Source organism: Talaromyces stipitatus, genomic scaffold (assembly GCF_000003125.1).
Source record: "Talaromyces stipitatus ATCC 10500 scf_1105507295517 genomic scaffold, whole genome shotgun sequence".
NCBI lineage: Eukaryota > Fungi > Ascomycota > Eurotiomycetes > Eurotiales > Trichocomaceae > Talaromyces > Talaromyces stipitatus.
The window spans coordinates 1,274,530-1,293,959 of NW_002990121.1; the positions used below are offsets into that span (position 1 = coordinate 1,274,530).

The 19,430-nt window shown below is 45.8% G+C and overlaps 10 protein-coding genes across 10 annotated transcripts, besides 2 other annotated features; 5 read left to right on the forward strand and 5 right to left on the reverse strand.

Annotated features, from left to right (window-relative positions):
* Positions 1 to 426: 426 nt before the first annotated feature.
* Positions 427 to 2,268, forward strand: TSTA_004960 (hydrolase, alpha/beta fold family protein; the record flags this gene model as incomplete). Its single annotated transcript, XM_002488067.1, has 6 exons — positions 427 to 1,146; positions 1,197 to 1,357; positions 1,413 to 1,493; positions 1,540 to 1,663; positions 1,724 to 1,852; positions 1,913 to 2,268. 6 exons carry the CDS (start codon positions 427 to 429, stop codon positions 2,090 to 2,092), a joined length of 1,395 nt encoding a protein of 464 aa, XP_002488112.1. The 3' UTR covers positions 2,093 to 2,268.
* Positions 2,269 to 2,329: 61 nt separating this feature from the next.
* TSTA_004970 (66S preribosome component LOC1) lies at positions 2,330 to 3,157 on the reverse strand (the record flags this gene model as incomplete). Its single annotated transcript, XM_002488068.1, has 3 exons — positions 2,722 to 3,157; positions 2,518 to 2,667; positions 2,330 to 2,449 (listed from the first exon to the last, which is right to left on the reverse strand). The coding sequence occupies exons 1-3, from the start codon at positions 3,013 to 3,015 to the stop codon at positions 2,330 to 2,332; spliced, it is 564 nt and encodes a 187-aa protein (XP_002488113.1). The 5' UTR covers positions 3,016 to 3,157.
* Positions 3,158 to 3,298: 141 nt separating this feature from the next.
* On the forward strand, positions 3,299 to 4,227 carry TSTA_004980 (NADH-ubiquinone oxidoreductase B14 subunit, putative). The gene is made up of 5 exons (XM_002488069.1): positions 3,299 to 3,443; positions 3,523 to 3,584; positions 3,667 to 3,813; positions 3,906 to 4,013; positions 4,075 to 4,227. Exons 1-5 carry the CDS (start codon positions 3,401 to 3,403, stop codon positions 4,084 to 4,086), a joined length of 372 nt encoding a protein of 123 aa, XP_002488114.1. The 5' UTR covers positions 3,299 to 3,400; the 3' UTR covers positions 4,087 to 4,227.
* Positions 4,228 to 4,341: 114 nt separating this feature from the next.
* On the reverse strand, positions 4,342 to 5,300 carry TSTA_004990 (DNA-directed RNA polymerase I and III 14 KDA polypeptide). Its single transcript, XM_002488070.1, has 4 exons — positions 4,910 to 5,300; positions 4,763 to 4,854; positions 4,634 to 4,710; positions 4,342 to 4,574 (listed from the first exon to the last, which is right to left on the reverse strand). Exons 1-4 carry the CDS (start codon positions 5,015 to 5,017, stop codon positions 4,441 to 4,443), a joined length of 411 nt encoding a protein of 136 aa, XP_002488115.1. The 5' UTR covers positions 5,018 to 5,300; the 3' UTR covers positions 4,342 to 4,440.
* Positions 5,301 to 6,741: 1,441 nt separating this feature from the next.
* Positions 6,742 to 6,811: a sequence feature (T-rich).
* Positions 6,799 to 9,186, forward strand: TSTA_005000 (uncharacterized protein). Its single transcript, XM_002488071.1, has 2 exons — positions 6,799 to 7,273; positions 7,338 to 9,186. The coding sequence occupies exons 1-2, from the start codon at positions 7,101 to 7,103 to the stop codon at positions 8,482 to 8,484; spliced, it is 1,320 nt and encodes a 439-aa protein (XP_002488116.1). The 5' UTR covers positions 6,799 to 7,100; the 3' UTR covers positions 8,485 to 9,186.
* Positions 9,187 to 9,293: 107 nt separating this feature from the next.
* Positions 9,294 to 10,365, reverse strand: TSTA_005010 (pre-rRNA processing protein, putative; the record flags this gene model as incomplete). Its single annotated transcript, XM_002488072.1, has 1 exon — positions 9,294 to 10,365. The coding sequence occupies exon 1, from the start codon at positions 10,317 to 10,319 to the stop codon at positions 9,294 to 9,296; it is 1,026 nt and encodes a 341-aa protein (XP_002488117.1). The 5' UTR covers positions 10,320 to 10,365.
* Positions 10,366 to 10,844: 479 nt separating this feature from the next.
* Positions 10,845 to 12,574, forward strand: TSTA_005020 (NIF domain protein; the record flags this gene model as incomplete). The annotated part of the gene is made up of 2 exons (XM_002488073.1): positions 10,845 to 11,002; positions 11,029 to 12,574. 2 exons carry the CDS (start codon positions 10,845 to 10,847, stop codon positions 12,572 to 12,574), a joined length of 1,704 nt encoding a protein of 567 aa, XP_002488118.1.
* Positions 12,575 to 13,057: 483 nt separating this feature from the next.
* Positions 13,058 to 13,909, reverse strand: TSTA_005030 (lung carbonyl reductase, putative; the record flags this gene model as incomplete). Its single annotated transcript, XM_002488074.1, has 3 exons — positions 13,058 to 13,261; positions 13,314 to 13,771; positions 13,837 to 13,909. The coding sequence occupies 3 exons, from the start codon at positions 13,907 to 13,909 to the stop codon at positions 13,058 to 13,060; spliced, it is 735 nt and encodes a 244-aa protein (XP_002488119.1).
* A 1,164-nt stretch (positions 13,910 to 15,073) lies between these two features.
* On the reverse strand, positions 15,074 to 16,589 carry TSTA_005040 (elongation factor 1 gamma domain-containing protein; the record flags this gene model as incomplete). The annotated part of the gene is made up of 4 exons (XM_002488075.1): positions 15,074 to 15,505; positions 15,574 to 16,094; positions 16,309 to 16,492; positions 16,560 to 16,589. 4 exons carry the CDS (start codon positions 16,587 to 16,589, stop codon positions 15,074 to 15,076), a joined length of 1,167 nt encoding a protein of 388 aa, XP_002488120.1.
* Positions 16,590 to 16,631: 42 nt separating this feature from the next.
* Positions 16,632 to 16,675: a sequence feature (GA-rich).
* Positions 16,676 to 16,862: 187 nt separating this feature from the next.
* On the forward strand, positions 16,863 to 18,138 carry TSTA_005050 (mitochondrial 37S ribosomal protein MRPS9). Its single transcript, XM_002488076.1, has 2 exons — positions 16,863 to 17,853; positions 17,910 to 18,138. The coding sequence occupies exons 1-2, from the start codon at positions 16,983 to 16,985 to the stop codon at positions 17,999 to 18,001; spliced, it is 963 nt and encodes a 320-aa protein (XP_002488121.1). The 5' UTR covers positions 16,863 to 16,982; the 3' UTR covers positions 18,002 to 18,138.
* Positions 18,139 to 19,430: the final 1,292 nt, after the last annotated feature.

Below are 19,430 nucleotides of genomic sequence, written 5' to 3' on the forward strand. Positions count from 1 at the left end.
CCAACGGGTCCTTGTGACTTTTGGCAAACGCCAGCCTCTAGATCATTCATATAGGACGATAGAGTACTGTTATCTAGAGTATGACCAAGTATACAGCTCGATAAATAGAATGTAAAAAGTACGATAGCATGTTTGCTAAGTTTGCACTTCTTATCGATAAGATATCTTATCGCTCGTGCCAGATGGATCCTGGCATGCCATTGGCTGACCCACCTACCCAATCAGGCTATGATGCCGAGGTTGATGCTAAGAATAAGTTGCACGACGGAGTCTATCGGACGTAAGAATTCTTTGATGGATCCAGCCAGAACAATATTTTGTTATTGTTTATAGAAGACATTCTCATTCTCTCTGGATACACTATACGTGCACTTCTGTTGTTTATCTGTGTTTATCTGTCAGCCACATCAACATCATTGACCAGCTATGAGTCTCCTCTCCAGATTCTCTCCGCAAGCCAAAATCTCATTGGTCCACTGCGAGGAGAATCAAGTCCTTTTGACAGCAAAGCACCACACCAAATCCGAGACCGAAAAACAAATCAAACTCATCGATATATGTCGCGAAGCCACCCCTTCAACATGCAATCTCAACCCTCTCCTCTTCAACGGCCACCTCCAAACAGGCTGGACAACCATCAAGGAAACAAACGAGATCCCTATCTACTACAAACGCAAGATCTTTGAGCAAGAGATCCCTTCGCTCGCGGGCCAATTCGCGGTTGATTTCGTCGTGCCTGCGTACCCCAAAACAACGGGCCCGGAAGCTACAGATGAAGCGAGGAAGTATACCTTGCCCTCGGGACTTCCCGCACGAACGGCATTCTTTTCGCAAGAAGAGCTTGCCGCGTTACCGTCGGATGATACGAAACCGATGCTGGTGGCGTTGCATGGATTGACCGGTGGATCGCATGAGGTATATCTGCGCGCTGCTCTTGCGCCGCTCGTGCTGGATAGGGAGAGTGGGTGGGAGGCTTGTGTTGTGAATGGTCGGGGATGCGCGCAGACAAAACTTAGTACACCGTTACTATTCAATGGACGTGCGACATGGGATGTCCGGCAGGTGGTTAAATGGCTTCGAAAGACGTTTCCGAATCGACCATTGTTTGGGATTGGGTTTTCTCTAGGTGCTAACATTATGGTTAATGTAGGGCTTTTCCTACTGCTCTGTATAATCACACGCTGACTGTTAAACAGTATCTGGCAGAAGAAGGTGAAAATTGTCTTCTCAATGCCGCCGTTATCTGTGCCAATCCTTGGAACTTGGATGCGACTAACCTTGCTCTTCGGACTTCGTGGTTGGGCTCTGAAGTCTACTCGGCACATATGGCTGTCAGTCTTGTCAATCTTTTCAATCAGTACGTTTCCTGACTCGGTATGAGTGTTTGAAACGGGTGTTGCTGACTGATATAGACATGTGGACGAATTAATACATCATCCCCGTTTGAAGGTCGATGCTATGAAGGATGTCAAATACATTCATGAATTTGATAGGTACGTTCCGTTATGCCACCTGATAGCGAGTACTAATATAAACAAGGGCTGTACAATGTCCTCTATGGGGTTACCCAACTGAAGGAGCCTACCATCGCGACGCATCCTCTACAGACTCCTTACTGGCAATTCGAATTCCGTTTTTGGCCATAAACGCTGAAGATGATCCTGTCAGTCATTGATTATATGTACATTAATATACCGTTCAACTAACTCATTTGGACGAACAGATCTCCGTCAAGGCAGCAATTCCCTACGACGAATTCAAACAAACACCCTACGGAGTATTGTTGACGACCTCCTGGGGTGGACATCTCGGCTGGTTTGAACTGGGAGGTTGTCGATGGTTTACCAAACCGGTATGTCATTCTAGTGAAGCACGTCCGCGATGGTTGAACCCGCTAATACTGTCTTCATAGGCTACAAACTTCCTAGATCTAATGGCCAAAACCATCGACTTTTCAGTCACACCCAAACCCGAAAAGGGTAAAGAAGGGTTGTACGGAGAGTCACTCGCAAATGGTAGCATACACAAACCGCCTCAGGTGCCGGTCTTTTATCCAGTGAACCGGAAACTGTCCATGACCATCGGCAACTAGAGCAGAATATTGAAGGTGTTCCTTCAAAACATGTATTGAAATTCCTGATAATACCGTCAATGAGTCCGTGTCACCTTCGCCTCAAACGCCGGAAGAACCGCAACCAACATTCAGAATATCCCTCATCAAAAACGAATAATGACCACCAATGCATGCATATATAGCGCATATAGAGATAGATATACAAAGAATTCGCTCAAACTAGAAACATTGTTCTCAAGAGTACATCGTAAAGTTTCAAACAAATGAAACACTCTTCCGCTTCTCTCTAGGCTTAGAAGTCGATTTTTTATCTTCGGTAGGACCATCGTTCGATCTCTTCTTTTTCTTGTTTCGTAGTTCATCTTTGATATTTTCCTATTCGACATTAGTAAAACCCATTATGGACTCTCCAGGTTTGTTAGAAGGAAGGGTTGGCGACGCACCAATTTCGACTTCCTCTTCTCAGCCCTAGCTTCAGCTTCCTTCCTCTTCGCCTCCCGGATTTCTTCCATTTGTCGTGCCTTGATCATTTTGGATTCGATTTGTCCTTCCTTTTCTGCATTGACGATTGCTAGAATAGTCATCATACTCTCCTAGCCAGAAATCAGCCACCCAACTCTACAAGTCAATAAGCAAGGGAAACAAACCTGATCATCAACAAAAGTCTTCCCCTTCTTCTTCCCCTTAGGTGTCTGCACACCAACAGGTGTAATCATATTTAAGGCTGGTAATCCCAATTCCTTTTCTGTGTATTCTCTCGCCTTGGTTTTCTTTTGTCGATTGGGTGCGCTGCGGGATTGGGATTTTACTTCTTTCGGGGATGGGCGCTTAGATTTGGATTTGGATTTAGATTTGTTGACTTTGAAGGCTGAGGATGAAGATGATTTGGAGGAGTTCTTTGAAGTACCCTTGGAGGGGCCTTTGGAGGATGTTGGTGCCATTGCGCTGTTTCTATATCTTGTTGAATATGAAGGTTGTTGCGGGTCGATGGCCGGAGAAAGAAGGTATGCTCGATAGTAAGTAAATTTTGTAGTAAGAGCTCTATTTGATCCTCGCAAATCAAAAGGAAAAACGATGTCAGCTGAAAATATCAACAGTTTAATCAAGACAAGATATCGAAAAAATTTTCTGAAAGGGCAGGCGGTGAGAGCTTTTTACATTTACTAATCCGGATATAGTATAGTCAATTCAAGCCCGCCGGCACCGACAAGCCGTAACAACCTCATCCACCTTGAGATCATATCGACCATCCAATTGAACTGCCATTGCGACCGGCATAGCCATACGCTCGGATTTCTCGCCGGTCAAAACAATCGAAGAGAAATCATGACTATCAATCCTACATATCTCGCGCAGCGGACGCGCACTTGTATGTGATCCTTGTTTCCGTCGACGATCCTCGACTGTGTCGTTCGCTTGTCCATTGAATGATATTAACTATCCAAAAGCAATCAACTGGGCAGATGCAAAAGCCAGAGTTCGCAAGTCCTACCGAGAATGGCTCCGAGCGGTTCGTACCCCAACCCAGAATTTCCACAAATCCCACGACGTACCGACACAGTGAACCAATTGATTGACTGACGATGATATAGTCCCCCGAAATCCAAACAATGTACTCCCTCAACATCCCCGTATCCGTAATTCGAACCAAGATCCGCCAACAATTCGAGCAACATCGTTATGTTAGCCAGATCAATGTTGTTGATGTGTTGTTGTACAAGAGTCATGCTGAATTTCAGGTTTGTTCTTTTCTTCTCTCGTCTCGGGGGGGGGGGGGGGGGGGAATTCACGAGGTTTATTGTTGGTATGCTAATTCAGGTATGATTGGTAGGAAACATTGAATTACTGGAAACAGCTTTCTCATGTTATGAAGTATTTCCGTGCGGAGGAGGAGCCTGCTGCTAGACTGCCGCCAAATTTCATTACTGGGTTCTTGGAGGTATGTTTTTTTCTCAATTCCAAAGGGAGATGTTAGAATGGTAGCTAACTGATTGTTATAGGGCCGCAACTAATGCAGATTCAATGTCACAATATCAGTTTGTTCTCTGTGTTTGAATGTCTCGGAAGATAGATGTCTTTTTGCAGTCTGTTCTCTGAGAATGTTGTATATAAGTATGTTCTAGACAAAATCCGTTTTTACACATCTTGCCTGCATTGTAGGGACTAGGTATCCGTCTGATGTCTTTCTACTCCCATAAAGAAACGTAATCAAATCATATACATTGAATCAAAGCTTGTCGAATATACAACCAAACGCCATCTACCAGATGCTACATACAATAATATCAAACCCTCATAACAAACGACCAGACGCTCATCCTTCGCTCTTCTAAAATCAAACCTTTTTTTTAAATCGAAAAGGACGATTAAGCAGTCATCTGATCAGCCCGCTCAGCATTAAACGAATCCCTGGCAACAGTAAACTTGTCCGTGACCACATCACACAGATCCATGAGATCATCCAATCCTTTCTCAAGGGCCTCAATGGCGGTCGTATTTTCTACGCCAGACAATCAGCACCGAGACACCGCAATAATTAAAAAAGGTGAAGGAAAGTACCATATGTCTGAATCCGTAGATTCATCTTGGCCTCTGAAGGATGCGGAATCGTGTAACCGCAGAATTCGACCGCGGGGCTACCACCATTAGCATCTCATCTAAAAACAGTGAGAAAGGGAACTAACTTACTTCTTCATAATCACATATCGAAGCGCATTTCCGAGGGTGTGACCTTCCTCTTTAAATTGGAAAGAAGCCGCTGTTTCAGTTGCGCCGGATAACTTTATTCAAAATCATCAGTAAACTTAGTTGTTTCAAGGGAATAGAAGCACGTACGATAGTGATCCGATTCTCGCCGTGCTCAATAACAGTCTCGCCGTTTTCATGAGCTTGGTCGACGTCGACCATGGACTGATCTTGATCTTCGTGGACTGAGGCGGGCATATTTTTTGTATCTTGGAATATATCTTTATTCTAACCCTGGCAGTTTCTGAGATTGGTGTCAAGTGGACAGGTTTGTTTGGGAAAGTGGTATAAGTTTTACTATCAGCAAATTTGATACTGGAAAATGGCATATAAAAAATTGTTATCGATAAAGAAGTTTGGGGAAGTGAGAGCGTCTACCTGATTGGCTAAAATGTCAAAAGCGGGTCTAATGATTAGTCAGCTGGACATCTGCTCGGTGCTCGGTGCTCAGTGCTCAGTGCTCAGTGCTCTCTTCTATCTTCTACTACTGTCAATACTTTTTATCTGTCTAGAGACTGCATAAGTTGGATATCTTCCCAAGCTTGAACTCGGTTACGGGTCAGACGAACATACCGGGTAAGTTATGTTGCCAATGATTCCAATGTTACCTCTCCGAGTATGCTCAAATACTACTGTTTTGTTGTATTGTGCAACATGCTCAATTAGGATACTATCTTCCAAGGAAAATCATAAATGGCCTGATTTAATATACTTGTAACCTTGGCATATTTCTATCGACGTGTACTACGTATATGTTGAGGCTAAAACTTATTCATTTAACCGAATCTATAATATCGGTTGTTAAGCAGATCGATCGATCAGGGTTAGGGTTGTGTTAGTACCGGTACGTACGGCGTACGCTAGAACAGCTGAAACGCAGAGTGGGGACGCTGATCGAACTATTGATTTTGTTCGGATGCTTCATTTCTCTGACAGGAATAGAAATAATCATGTTGACAATAATCCGTTCTGATCTATGCTGTTGTCGCAGGCGAGATCGATGTCGATAAGCATATTGATCGAGGATAGAGTTATCATTATGATCGCCGTATGATAGCAGTGCGTAAAAATATTTATTCTGCGAATATAGTAGTACTTCCAGTTTGAGCTGTCTGTGTACGAGTTCCACGGTACACTTATATACGTAGCAATAATACGAATTGATTGACAGCCCCTGTAATAAGAATCATCAATAGCGGTCACATGCCTTATTGACTCCTGTTTCAGCCAAGAACGAATGGCAGCGCAGAGACAGTGAGTCGTCTCAGACCAGCGATTCAGGAAGACGGACGCCCGCCAATCAACTTGTATATACAGTCAGAATTGCAATCAGCCATATTGAGCTCCGTGCTTTATGCTTGAATGCAGTTGAGAACCGGATACTTGGTCTGACATAAATTTCAATTGCCAAGAGAATAAATAAAGGTATGCCGTGAATACTCGTGGGTAGGCCAAAGGCACGAGTCTGTCACGTACCGTCACGTGTATCGTATGTATTGAAAGGTCTCGACCATTACTCCCGTCCGTCCTCTGCTCAATCTCATCTCATCTTTCGTACATTGCAAATGCAAACAGCATATACGCGCTATCAAGAAGATGGCATGAATATATCCATTTCATAATTTGATATCGTCAATTCGTTCGGTTCTTTTTCCTCTTCTCTGCGAACTGCATTTGCAGCCCCATCGGTTTCCAGGATCCGTATCCAATCACGCCGTCTGCCCGAGCGCTGTTCTGAGACAGCGAGCAAGTGTCAGAAAGAACAGATCCTGTTCCAGCCAGGGTCGAGACCCGCTCGGACTACTAACCCTGAGACATTAGGCGCCCACCACTTTTGCTAAGTTTGCTCTAGACCAAGTGTGCAAGCTGAGCAAGCGCCGTGACTTGCCTTGCCTTGCAATCTCTGAATTTCGGGGAAGACATTCTTTTCTTTTCTCTGTTTTTTATTTTATTTTTTTATTTTTTTATTTTTTGCTTCTGCTTCTGCTTTCTGTCTGGTTGATCTCTTAATTGCACGGGAAAAAAGTTCCGTCTGAGCAGGCGTCTAACTGTTGCCCGCTATCCGCCTTGTCGGTAACTCACGAACCAGCTCGAACGGTTCTGACACATCAGATAACTCGAAAGCCTTGGACTCAGTATCATCTCAGGTCCAACGATTCGGCTACCGTAGCCAGTCCCTCGGGACGTCCCTCTTCCGCCTCTCCTTCGTTTTTATATACATATCGTCCCGAGACGACATCTCTTCGATAGTCAACCCCCCCAGTGTTATATATACGACAAAATGTCCACTGCAGTTGCGCCTGCGACGGCGGCACCTTTGACTTCTCATGTCGACAGAGCGCCAAGTCCTAAGAACCATCACTCACTCGCTCCCACATCAGCAATGCCGTCGTCTCGAATGCCCTCCGGTACACAAGAAAAGTCCAGTCCTGAAGGGAAGAAGACTCCCAATTCGTAAGTTCTTTTGCATCGTAGCCCAGACGTCTGTCTCCAGCACTGACGTTCCGTTCCAATATAGGAATGCCGCACCAAAGATCATAGTGAAAAAAGAACCTCCGTCTTCCCCCACAATATCCTCTCAGACGAGGCCTCGTCCCAGAAAACTAGATCTCTCTGCTAGCACGTTATCAGTCCGTGGTCCGGCGGGCCCAATGACTGCTCGTGACGGCTTAGGGCTACACGAGGTTGGGTTGGCATGCTTATCACCCGGTTTTCAGACACACGATCCCGAACGGCAAGAACAGCTACAACGCAGTATTGCAGTACGCGAGCAGCAGAGATCCATAATTGAGTCGAGACTACAAAAATCCGCAAAAGGTGATGGCAGTGATTCAAACAAATCATCCGAATCGAATCCCTTTGGATCTTTAAAAATTGCCAAGAAGCGTCCTCCTCCTGGCCTCTCTATCGTCCCTCCCTCCGCTTCCCAATTTGCAAACGAACGAGTTGTGCAGTCTGCTCCATTAAATAAAACATTCACCGGTCGACACGACCCTATGCCTATAACACGTCACCTCATTGGCCATACTGCAAACCTTCCCTCGCCTTCTCATATCCATCATGTGCCTGCTCAGCAAACTAATAATCGTCTACCTCCGCTTTCAGATGTGTTTGGCTCTGATCTAGCTTCGAGGCAAGACCGGGAGCGTAATGGACCGTTCCCTGGCTCTGGCGTCAACTCCTCACAATCTACCACTACCGCATCGACAATCCCACCATTTTCATCTTCTCCCGGTCACAACGGCACCTCTCAACAACGACCGCGAGAGTACCGATCCGCCGAGGAAGCCGTTCAAGAGCTTTCCGGAGGCCGAGAAGAACTCCTACCTCGTATCATTCACTATAACGGTCACCAACAGCCGGCCACCCCACCTTCACCATACAGCAATGGAAATGTAGGCAGCACATCCGGCACACAGCAGACATATGCACCACCTCCAAGCCAGGGAACGTCCCGTCGCCGAACGAGAAGTGAATACGAACAAGACAACGGTAGTCCTCCATTGGGCACAGGACCAGATATGAGGTTTCGAAACGGGCCAGGCCCGGCGGTGTCATCGTACGGACCTTTTGGAGCAGGCCGGGATTCACCAGAGACGCAGAGGAAAAAGAAGGAAGAATTCCTGTCTCTTTGCTCGCGAGCATGGGACCTTTTTCACTCTTAAAAAGATATCCGGAGGGTCTATAAACCTGAGAATACCATATAACTCTCGTCACCATCGTCTATAACAGCAACTCGGGGCTTCACGATATTAATTGAATGTCAATCCAACCGACAGATTCGTTTACGCCACGACTCAAAAACATTTGTGTATTACTCGAGATATCCATTCCACCTCTCCACGAGGAAGCAAACATCTCTTGCGTTCAGCCGGTGGGTTTCATTTGAGCACACTTTACTTTTCCCTCCCAGTTTTACATTCTGCGCCAAATCGGACTTGGGGAACTCGAACTCTTATATATACGATATACAATAAATCTCGACTTGTGTGACTGAGCTTTGTTGGCAATTGAATGAACATGAGGCATGAAAGGGACATAATAATTGGGATTGGCTTTTTTTTTCTTTGCCCTGGTTGGCCTCTTTTCCATTTTTCTTCTTCATGCTTTGAAAAATTTTTATACCATATCATGTTGGATTAACAACGACAATCAGTTTTCGATTTTTCTTTCGCATATTCTATGGCTTCTGGCTTTTGGGCGTCTTACATATTTCGTTCTTTCTATTTTTCTTATTTTGGGTCTTTATGTTGATATCCCTTTTGCATCGCAATGCTTTGCGATCTTTTTTTATCTGGTCTGCTCGAATCCAATTATTTAGCTCTTTCTGTTCTTTTTCGTTGTCAATGATTGATCGGTAGATATGGAGATTTCTACTGTTTATTTCTATGGAAAAAAAGGCTATACCGTTCGTAATATCTTGAGCCATAATCTTAACATTCAACCTGTACCTCTAAAGGAATAGAATAGAAGATCACTCTACTCCCCTCCTCGCCCACGGCAGATCCTTCTTCCCCTTGGCCGCAATCTTCTTCCTCCTCCTTTCCAACGCCTTTGTCCTTTGCCTCGATCCCATACTCTCATACTTCTTCTTGAGCACCTCCTTCTTCAACTCCGATTTCTTCAAAAAGTATGGTTGCGACTTCTTCCCTTCCTTTATGAGCTGCTTTTCTCTCTGTTTGTGTTCTCGTAATACCTCTCGTTCCCGCTTCTTGTTTTCGAGCGTTCGTTGTCGATCTTCTGCTGATGTTAGTTGACGCTTGAGTTCTTCGCGTTGCTTGGGATCTTTGGTGCGCGCGAGTTGGTCTTTGAGTTGTTTGATTTCTGACGCGCGGTATTCGTCTAGGAAGGTGTAGGCGTTTGAGGTGGAGTTGCGTCGTGCTGAAGAAGAAGAGACAGCTGGATCGAAGCGTGGATCTCGAGGTTTTGTGGCGTTGGAGGGTGGTTCGATAACAATGCGTTTTCGGCTTACAGCCATTTTGGAGGATTGGACTGTTGGCGCGTGTTTGGAGGATCGCGTTGGTGGTTTTGGTTTTGAGTGTCCTCCACTATTATTATTTTTAGTCTCGTTGTCCCTGGTCAGACCGAGTTTTTGCTCGCGTGCTTTTCGGAGTCGTTCTCTTATATCATTCAATGTGGATTGCGTCTTATCGTCTGTTTCTGGCTCCTCCCCTCGTTTTCGTTTCTTGCTAATCGAGTTTTGTGCTTTGGCTAATGCTCCGAATGAGATTTGACGGAATTCGGATTGTAGGGCTTTCTTATCGTTGGTCGAGGCTGTGGATTGGTTATCGCTTATATCGTCATCGTCATCGTCTTCTTCTTCTGACCCTTCTTCTAATTCTGCTGATTCTTCGGACTCTGAATTGGGACGATCTACATCGGAATTGCTCTCGTCGTCCTTGTCAATGTCCTCCATCTCGTCGGAGACTTCGTCTTCGAAATCATCTTCTTCGTCTCGACGAGCGCGAAGCCGTTTATTTAATGCGTCGCTGATTGCCATATTATATCAATATCCCCTTGGAAAAGCGCTTGATAGGATTTGCCGTAGTGATCTTATCAAGCGGAGTAAATATTTTTTTTCCCACAATTCTGCCATTTCCTGAAAGCGGTGAGCGGATCACAACTTCTGACTCGTTGGGGCAGACTTTATCTCCTATCAGTCAAAGAGATTCACCTGATTTCATTTCAGTCAAACATCCCTCGTTCTTTGGTTTGATCCGTTTATTCTGTCATTTTTCAGAGTTTTTGCACTCGTTCTGTGTGGTTCCTTTCTGTCAATACTTGCTAAATGTGGCATTACTCACTGAAACCGTCACTACGCCCAAGTTCAACTCTATTTAGTCCATATGGTGTTTTAAGCAGAGGTGGACCTTTTGCCCAATGTGGACGGCGCGCTGAGGTATACATCTCCTAAGAAGCAGAAATTCAGATTTTTCAGGCGGCTAACAATCGACTCAGCGTCCGTTTCACTCTCTTCCAATGGGAAAAAAGAATAAAAAGAATGCGGCTCGATCGACGCTGCCAGATGGCGCAAGCCAACACCAACATGCCATCCCCTCGTTTCATAGTGGAAATGTCGACGGACTCACCGACGATGCCGTTCAGTCAGATCAAGTCACCGCTCAAAGTGAATGGAGACCACACAGCAGTCGCTGGAATGCGCAACACCAATCCTTACAATCTGTAACTGCCAACGGTAGACAGAATAGACGATCACGTCGATTGCAGCAGGGGATGGAACAGGGCGGTTGGAGTGATGGCCAGCAGATGGCTTATGCTTCGACTGGTGTTCACATGGACCCTTCTGGATACAATAACATGAGCAATGCATCGAATCCATATGCGAACAGTGGTTCGGTACTTCAAAATTTAAACAACACAACGAATTTCGGCTGGGACTACACACCCAATACATTCTACCAAACACCAGCACCTATAATGAACCCTCAATGGCTACAAATGCAATTTGCGCAGCAAACGATGAAGACCCAGCAGATGTTGGGAGCGTTTGGTGGCTCGGCTTTCATGAATAATACCAGAGGGATACACCAGCAGATACGTCCAATGTCCACCGCAGTCTTGCCCAGGGACAGCGTAACAAAACAGTTTGGGATGACACCCGAAGCACCACCTGCCACTTTCGCCCCTGATGCTACTGCCGAAACGAACAATAATGCGCAATCAACCCCATCAGTTCCAATCAAGTATGTTCGTACCGAGAGACCCCCGGTCGAACCACCACAAACCCCCTTACCGTCCGCCGCATACCTGGAGCAAGCGAACAAAGAGCCGTTAGACCTCCATTTCATGCAACCACTCCTTATCATTCTAGACCTAAACGGGACACTCCTGTATCGCAAGCGCAAATCATTCCCACCCAAATTCATTCGACGACCGGCACTTGACTACTTTCTCGAGCGACTCACAAGCCGACATCACGTCATGGTATGGTCAAGTTCACGACCGGAAACCGTCGAGGCAATATGCGACGAGATATTTTCCGAGGGTCAAAAGAAAAAGTTAGTAGCGAAATGGGCTCGGAACAAACTTGGCCTAAATCCAGAGCAGTATAATGCCAAAGTGCAGGTTTACAAAGAACTGAATAAGATTTGGGCAGATGAGAAGATACAGGCATCTTTCCCTCACAAGAAACATCGAGCGGGGAAAGCGGCGTATAATGCACTTCGCTACGCGCCTGGTCTCGATGAATTGAAAGAAATGACGGGGTTTATTGCTAAGAAATGGGATCAATCAAACACCGTCTTGATTGATGATAGTACTCTGAAAGCGGCCGCAAATCCGTACAACATCCTCCAGGTCCCCGAATTCACAAACGTGCCAAACCAGGACGATACCACCGTTCTCAAAGAGTTACTCCTCAAAATCCGAGTCCTCGCAAAATCAAACGACGTCAGCCGTCGTCTTCGCACCTTGGGCCCAGAAGGTATCCAGATCAGACGCGAAGATGTATTATCATCTGCCTCTTCATCTTCCGGATCAGAGTCAGAGTCGGAAAAGTCTATAACAAAAGGCTTGAACTTCGGCATACGATATGACGAATTCAGGAAAGAGGAGCGAGAAACCGGGGAACCGGTCGTTGGCCCTGGTGAGATTTTTGAGACGGATAACAAGATTGTCCCGGTTGCGTTGCCGGATGTATCTACTAAAAATCAGTTTAAACAGCGAGCGAAAAGTCAGAAGGCGAGACGGAAGACTATGAAGAAGCATAAGAAAAAGCATGCTTCAAGTGAGTGAAACGCCGTTGTAGAACGACTCTAGACTTATTATGCATCGAGTTCGAGCGTCCATGTATCATTAGAGCTTCAATGTGTTCTACATATCATCATCTCCTGAATATCAATTCTTTCATATGATAGTGGCCTAGCTGCATTGGTTCTAGTGTTGTTTTCGAGCTGTCAACCTGAGTCAGCAATTTCAGACTTGTCAACTACAACTCTCTGCTCTTCATCATTTGACGCCATAAAAACATCTATTATCTTTAAGCGAATATATTTGTTTGATCATTTGTACCATAAATATTAGACCTGTGATACACACAGAATGGATGACCGTCATACGCGGAGAAGAATGCAAAACCGGCTCAACCAGCGCGCCAGCCGTGAGGACCAAACCATACACGAGAAACATGTAAGCAGTGAAATAACTGACACAGGGAACAGGCAGGAGAAAAGCCTTATTATCCAGAAATACAGGTCACTCTGCTCAAAAATGGACATTCTACGTCCCTCCTTCGGAGACCGAGGAAAGCTCAGCATCTAACAACGACTGTGAATGATTGAGACCATGATTACATACCACCAGGATCAATGCTGAAGGCCCGGATTCCTTGACCATCCAATTCTCTGCAAGTATCTTGACAAACATGACTTCGGCGGCATTGGATTGGCAGTATGCTGTCAAAGGCTCATACGTTCTACCGTCCTATTCAAATAAATCAGAACAAACACTATAAAAGTGGACAAGGAACTCTTACTGAGAACCCAATATCTTCAAAGTCAATCTTCCCCGTCCTCGCCGCACTACTTGAAACAAGAGTGATCGACGCTCCGACCCCAGCAGCCCTAACCTTCGGAAGAAGCAACTTCACTAACAGAAAATTCGCCAAATAATTCACCCCAAACTGAGTCTCGAATCCATCCTTGGTTTTACCATAAGGAGGGACCATGATACCTGCAACACACGCAAGATGGTTGATCTTGGAGATGTCGTGGAGAGTAGTATCAACCGCGGTCTTGATGTCATTCAAATCTCCAAGGTCCATTTTGAGGAATTTGGTGGCGACATGGGGGGCCATCGCTTTGATTTTCTCAACAATAGGCGCGATTCTGTCCTCTGCTCGAGCACTGAGGATTAGGAGATGGGGTTTTGCGGCGCTTAGTTGGATGGCGAGTTCGCCGGCGATGGAGTCGCCAGATACACCAGTTATCAAGACTGGGCAGAGAATACATTAGTACGACCCCCAAAGGAAGAGGGACATATATGGGATGCGGACATACTGGTTTTGCCTACCAGAGAGCTTCCATACTGTTGTATGATTTCCTCCGAAGGCAGAATCTGTTTGGAAGACATATTATTGATCAACGATTCTTCTCTATTTTCAAGAAATCACTCTTTGTATAATGAAATGCTGATTGCTGAACTGAACAAGGAGACAATGCAGTCCATTTCCACCCTTTATATATCTTCGCCCACGGATACTCTGACCATCTTCGTCCAAGCAGCCTTTTTCTAGTGTCTTCATCCGAACAACTTCTTCCAATACACCTTGCTCGCAATCCTTTACTTAGGATTTGGACACCTACCTATATAAGAAAGTGGTCCCAACCCGCATACGGTTAGTATTATGTCAGCTCTGTATAGTTATTCCACTTATGCTTCGGGATTTGCAATGACAAATCCACACCAGCTGAACACGCAGTGAACTATTCAGAAAAACCCTAAGTTCATGCTTATTTCCATAGGAGGACCCTACAGCCAGATACAGAAATATTTTTTACGTACTACGGATGTATTTGATAATCGCCGGTGTTAACTCCGTTGTCTGCTGCCAGTTTCAGGGTTGATTCTTGTCTTGTTCTTGGATTTAGTTAGTGTGAATAGCTTGACAAGTAAGCCACCTAGGCATTGGTTGAGAGGGGTTGATGAAAGTGATGTTGAGGCAGAGGATCAGGATTATGTACTACTGAAAGTTTAAGAAGTCAGTATGTCGAACAGGAATGTGTGTCAGGAGTCGCAATTCGTTAATGGTCTGACCAGACTGGTTTCTATATCTAGGAGGGAAGAGGTAGGAGTCAAGTATAACGTCCTATTAGGGTTATTCGAGTTGCACTAAGGTTAAAAGGTCAAAGGGGTGGACTCATGAGTCATTCCATCCTAACATTTTCTTGCAGCCTCAGACCTCAAATAACTTATATGCTACAACTCAAGCAGTGAATACCGTTTACAAGGAAAGATAATCTTGACATCGATTGATGACAGTCTGATATGTTTATTCATTAACGAGCCATAACCATCACAGTCTCATCACATCACATATCACATAAATTCTTTTGGTTGCTTCTCGTCTTCTTCTCATGAGACAAAGGAAAATCATATGAATTCTAAACGTGGGCAGAAGAAGGGATGGAATTTCTGGTCGAGCGCATCCCATTTTGGTATATTAGGAAAGGGGTAGAGGAGGAGGCATAAGGAGGTGAAGAAGAGAAACGACTGAAGAATGCATCAATTCATCATTTATTTGAAAACGTGACCGTCAACGTGGGGGTACTCCTTGCCGTCACGGACGACAGGGGTATCCCAAGCCCAGAGGTCTTCGACCAACTTGCGATCCTCCTCCTTGGTGTGGTCGAGCTTCTTGAACTCGTAGCTCTCCCAGTCGGGAGCGACGTCGAAAGCAGGGATGTGCTCCTGGCCGCGAACCAAGAAAGCACCACGGATGAGGCACTTGTAGTTCTCGCCGTAGACGGAAGCGGCACCGAAGAGGTACTTGCGAGAAGCCTCAAGACGGGCGAAGAAACCGCCAATCAAGTTGTTGGCCATGAAGGTAAGCTTGAGCTCATCGTTATATTTGTAGTCAACGAGCCAGAGAGAGTACTCCTCAGGCTTGTAGTGTTCCCAGAACCAGGGCATGGCAACAGGGCGGGTATCATTGTTGGAATATTGACGCTTCCACTCATCAAGGATCAAAGTGGGCTTGCCAAGGGCCTCAAGAGGGTGCTTGGCCTTGGGCTCACGCTTGACATCTGGCTCTTCCTCATCATCTCCTTGGCAGCAGCAGCAGGCTTGGGGGCAGCCTCCTTTTTAGGCTTCTCCTCCTTCTTGGGAGGGGTGTATTTGATGGCCTCCTCAACAAAGGTTGACTCGGGGACAGACTCCTTCCAGTAACCCTGGTTGATGACAGTGTTGAACCAACGAGTCACAGAAACGAACTCAGAGCGCCACTTCTTGTCCAAGACAGTGGCATATCCACGGCGAATGATAGCGGCAACAAAGATATCAGCGAGAGTGATGCGCTCGCCAACGAGGAAAGTGTTAGCGGTGAGGTGAGTCTCCAACACCTTCATGGCAGCGTTGGTAGCGGCAACGTTCTCCTCAACGGTCTTCTTGTTGTAGGGGATGCTGCCAAGGAGAGGAAGGTACCAGCTACAAAGGCGGGTAATAAGGTCGGTGTTGGCGAAAGACATCCAACGGAGGATAGAAGCATAGTCCTGCTTGGTAGTGCCCAAGAGGGTGGTTTTCTCATTCTGGGAGGTGACTGCAATTCAAGTTAGCCAATGAACATGGATCCTTTTTGGCTTACTTCAACATATAGTAGTGAGGGGAAATCGCAATCAGAGTTGGTGGGTTATCAACATAAATGAGATCTTCCGTGATTTAATTTGAAGACACGTTCTGACAGGGATAACAACTAGTCATCATAAAGCGATGGGCGAACAAAAAAAGAAAACGAAGATAGCAATCGGACGTACTGTAGATGGCGATGGCCATAGCCTCATGCAATTTGAAGCCATTTGCACCAACGAAGGCAGGAATCTTGCCGAGAGGGTGAATCTCGAGATATTCAGGGGTCTTGCTGGCCTTGGTCTCGACGACTTCGATGTCGAGACCGTTTGCTTTGGCTGCAACTATGGAGGGGATGGTACGGCCATGGCCCTGAGGAAAAACGGTGTTAGTGACGCGTTTAGCAAGAAGAGCTCGCAGAGCAGAATTAAACACTTACGGTTGAGCCGTAGATCTTTCCGAAAGACATCTTGAAACCTGTAGCGACTTCTTCGATAGAATATAGAATTTGAGAAGAAGAGAGAAAATGGAGAGAAAGAGGAAGAAGGAAAAAAAATAGGTGGGCGGGGAGGGGCTAAGAAAAAGGGAGGCGGGAGAGTCAGAGCTTTTGCCTGAAAATTTGTGCGAATCAGGCTTAAAGGCGGTAAGGCTCTGAGGTATCAAACTTCGGCGGCGGAGAATCCATTTTATCCATTGCTTTAGCCACGTGATTTGGATCCAAAATTATTCCTGCGGAATCATCACGGAGAGTGTCTGGAAGTCGATTGATATAGGCCGTTTCATTCCACCACTCCTTCAAGCAGACACACTGTAAGGCCAATTAATTTCCGCAAGCTATTTGGAAAGCAATAGTAAGGGGATAATGGCCTTGCAAAGGTCGACATACCTAGCGCGTACGGCGCAGGGTGTCTACGGAGCTATTCAACGACCTTCGCTGCTTCACAGTTCTACGTCACCAATTCTCTGCGCTTCGTCGCAATTCCTAAGGCAGAAACAACAGCGAAATAATTTCTCGACTTCAATCCGACGTCATGCCGAGGAACTTGAAATGGTCCGGGCAGCCCCAGAAATCGACTTCAACAATTTCCAAATACGACCAGCACGTATAGTCCCGGCGTCGCCGGCATACTTCTCTGGTAGTCCCAAGTTTATCGACCACCAGATCAGACTGGAACGACTCTTAGAGAAATATGCGCAGGTACCGACAGTGCAAGCCGCGGAAGCGCCTCGAATGGCATGGTTCAAACTGGCACAATTTCGAGACTTGCTAGGCGAACCTATTCCCGCCAAGAAATACAAAAACTTCCAAAAAGTACTCCAGCGACTCAACAGAATCCAGCCAAGCTTGTTACCTGAAGAGGTTCGAGAGGCATTGTATAGCTACGTTCGTCCAGGTAACCCGTACGCCAACAAACCTGCTCCAGCAGTGGTGGATGAGTTCGGTCGAGCGCGCGGAAAGGGAAAACGAAAGGAATCCTCTGCGGTGGTCTTTCTTGTAGAGGGAGACGGAGAAGTACTCGTGAATAACAAAAACATTGTGGATGCTTTTCCCCGAGTGCACGACCGAGAAAGTGCGCTGTGGGCGTTGCGATGCACGCAACGGCTCGACAAATATAACGTCTGGGCTAAAGTTTCGGGTGGAGGAGTAACAGGACAGGCGGAAGCCATTACATTGGCTGTTGCACGAGCTTTGATGGTTCATGAGCCAGCGCTTAAACCAGTCTTACGAAAAGGTACGTTCTTTGTGTCTTGCTGTTTATGGATTATATTCACTAACGTCTACTTGCAGCCGGTGTTATCACAGTCGACGCCCGTCGTGTCGAGAGAAAGAAACCTGGTCATGTCAAGGCGAGAAAGATGCCTACCTGGGTCAAGCGATGATGGGTTGTGCTTGGAAGTGTGTCAATACTATATCTTTCTTTTATTTGTATTATATCAGCATACATGGCGATAATGTTACGAAAACCAGCCTTTTATCCCGCTTCTCGCTCCTATGCTTGTGGATTGTAATAGCAATATCACGGCCATACCTCGGCGACTCGATCTACCAGTCCAGGTAATGTCAAGAAGACTATATCGTCCATTGCAGCTTTCGGGGCTATCTGAGTGAGGAAATGGTCTCACAGGGTCTGATTCAGTGGAGTAGTCACGGTTTGACGAGTCTTGGGTTATATCAGAATGTCCAAGAATCAACTATAGGCTGGCCATAATTCATGACCAGTGGAAAATATCTATTCCCATCATAAGATCTGGGTGCCTTTCTCCAGCCCTCCGGATTACCGTAGATTCAATGAGCAGTCTTAGTACAGTACCCAGTCAAGAACTTGTGCACACCATCCTCACCATCCTCACCATCCTTGAGCTCACGAGTTTTCCATTGAATGTTAGACCGGTAATCTCGCAACATTTGGTCGTCCGTAGTGAAATAGTAGAAGCGTACCTGCGTCTCTATGCTCACAACGCCATACAAAATACTATGCTCTCCTTGCTCCCATGCACCAACTTCATATATTTTGTGAGCTGATCAGCAGTTTAAATCCACTTGAAAGCTTAACTCACATGCTGCCTTCGCTGATCTTCCACCTTTAGAACTACGGTTCATGATACACGATCCGTGAAATTAGTTGTCTTCAAGAATTCTCTGGTCCTGTTCCAGTCCATGAACCCTATCCGGAGTGAAGTAAAGCATCAAGGTACTATTCCAGAAGTTGTCGACGGCCGCCTCCGTGTATTCAGACGCCTTTGGTCTGCTCATGTATATTTCAATGATCAGCGTCGGTTGCTCAGATAAATGACTAACTTAGTTATTGAAGAGGGTGAGCAATTTACGTAAGCCATTTTTCGTGTAGTTAACTAACTACCCATCTTAGTGACTGTAGATGTCTCTTTGACTTAGAGTCACTTACCTGGGCGGAAACGCCATGCTCGAGATATCAGTAGGCAGTCGTGCCCATGCCAAAGTCACCAAAGAAGGAAAATGTCTGGGGCAAACGTCTGCACCAAAACCGAACAATAACAAACGATACCCAGGTATCCTGTTTCATTCGTGGTGATTGATTTCCCACGTTTAATGTGAGAGTGTCTATACCCAGATTGAATTGTACCGGAATGAAGACGCTCGTGCGTGCCTAATAGCCATTTATTACATCTCCGCCGTGAGGAGTAGTAACTGTACTCGGCCTAGATTATACGAATAAACAGCCTGATGGGCAGATGTGTGTAATCCAGGTCTGGCTCATAACCTCATAAATGTCATAGAATGCATCGTATGTTGACTGGTCAGTAGAGTATCCATCGAAAGTCAGAATGC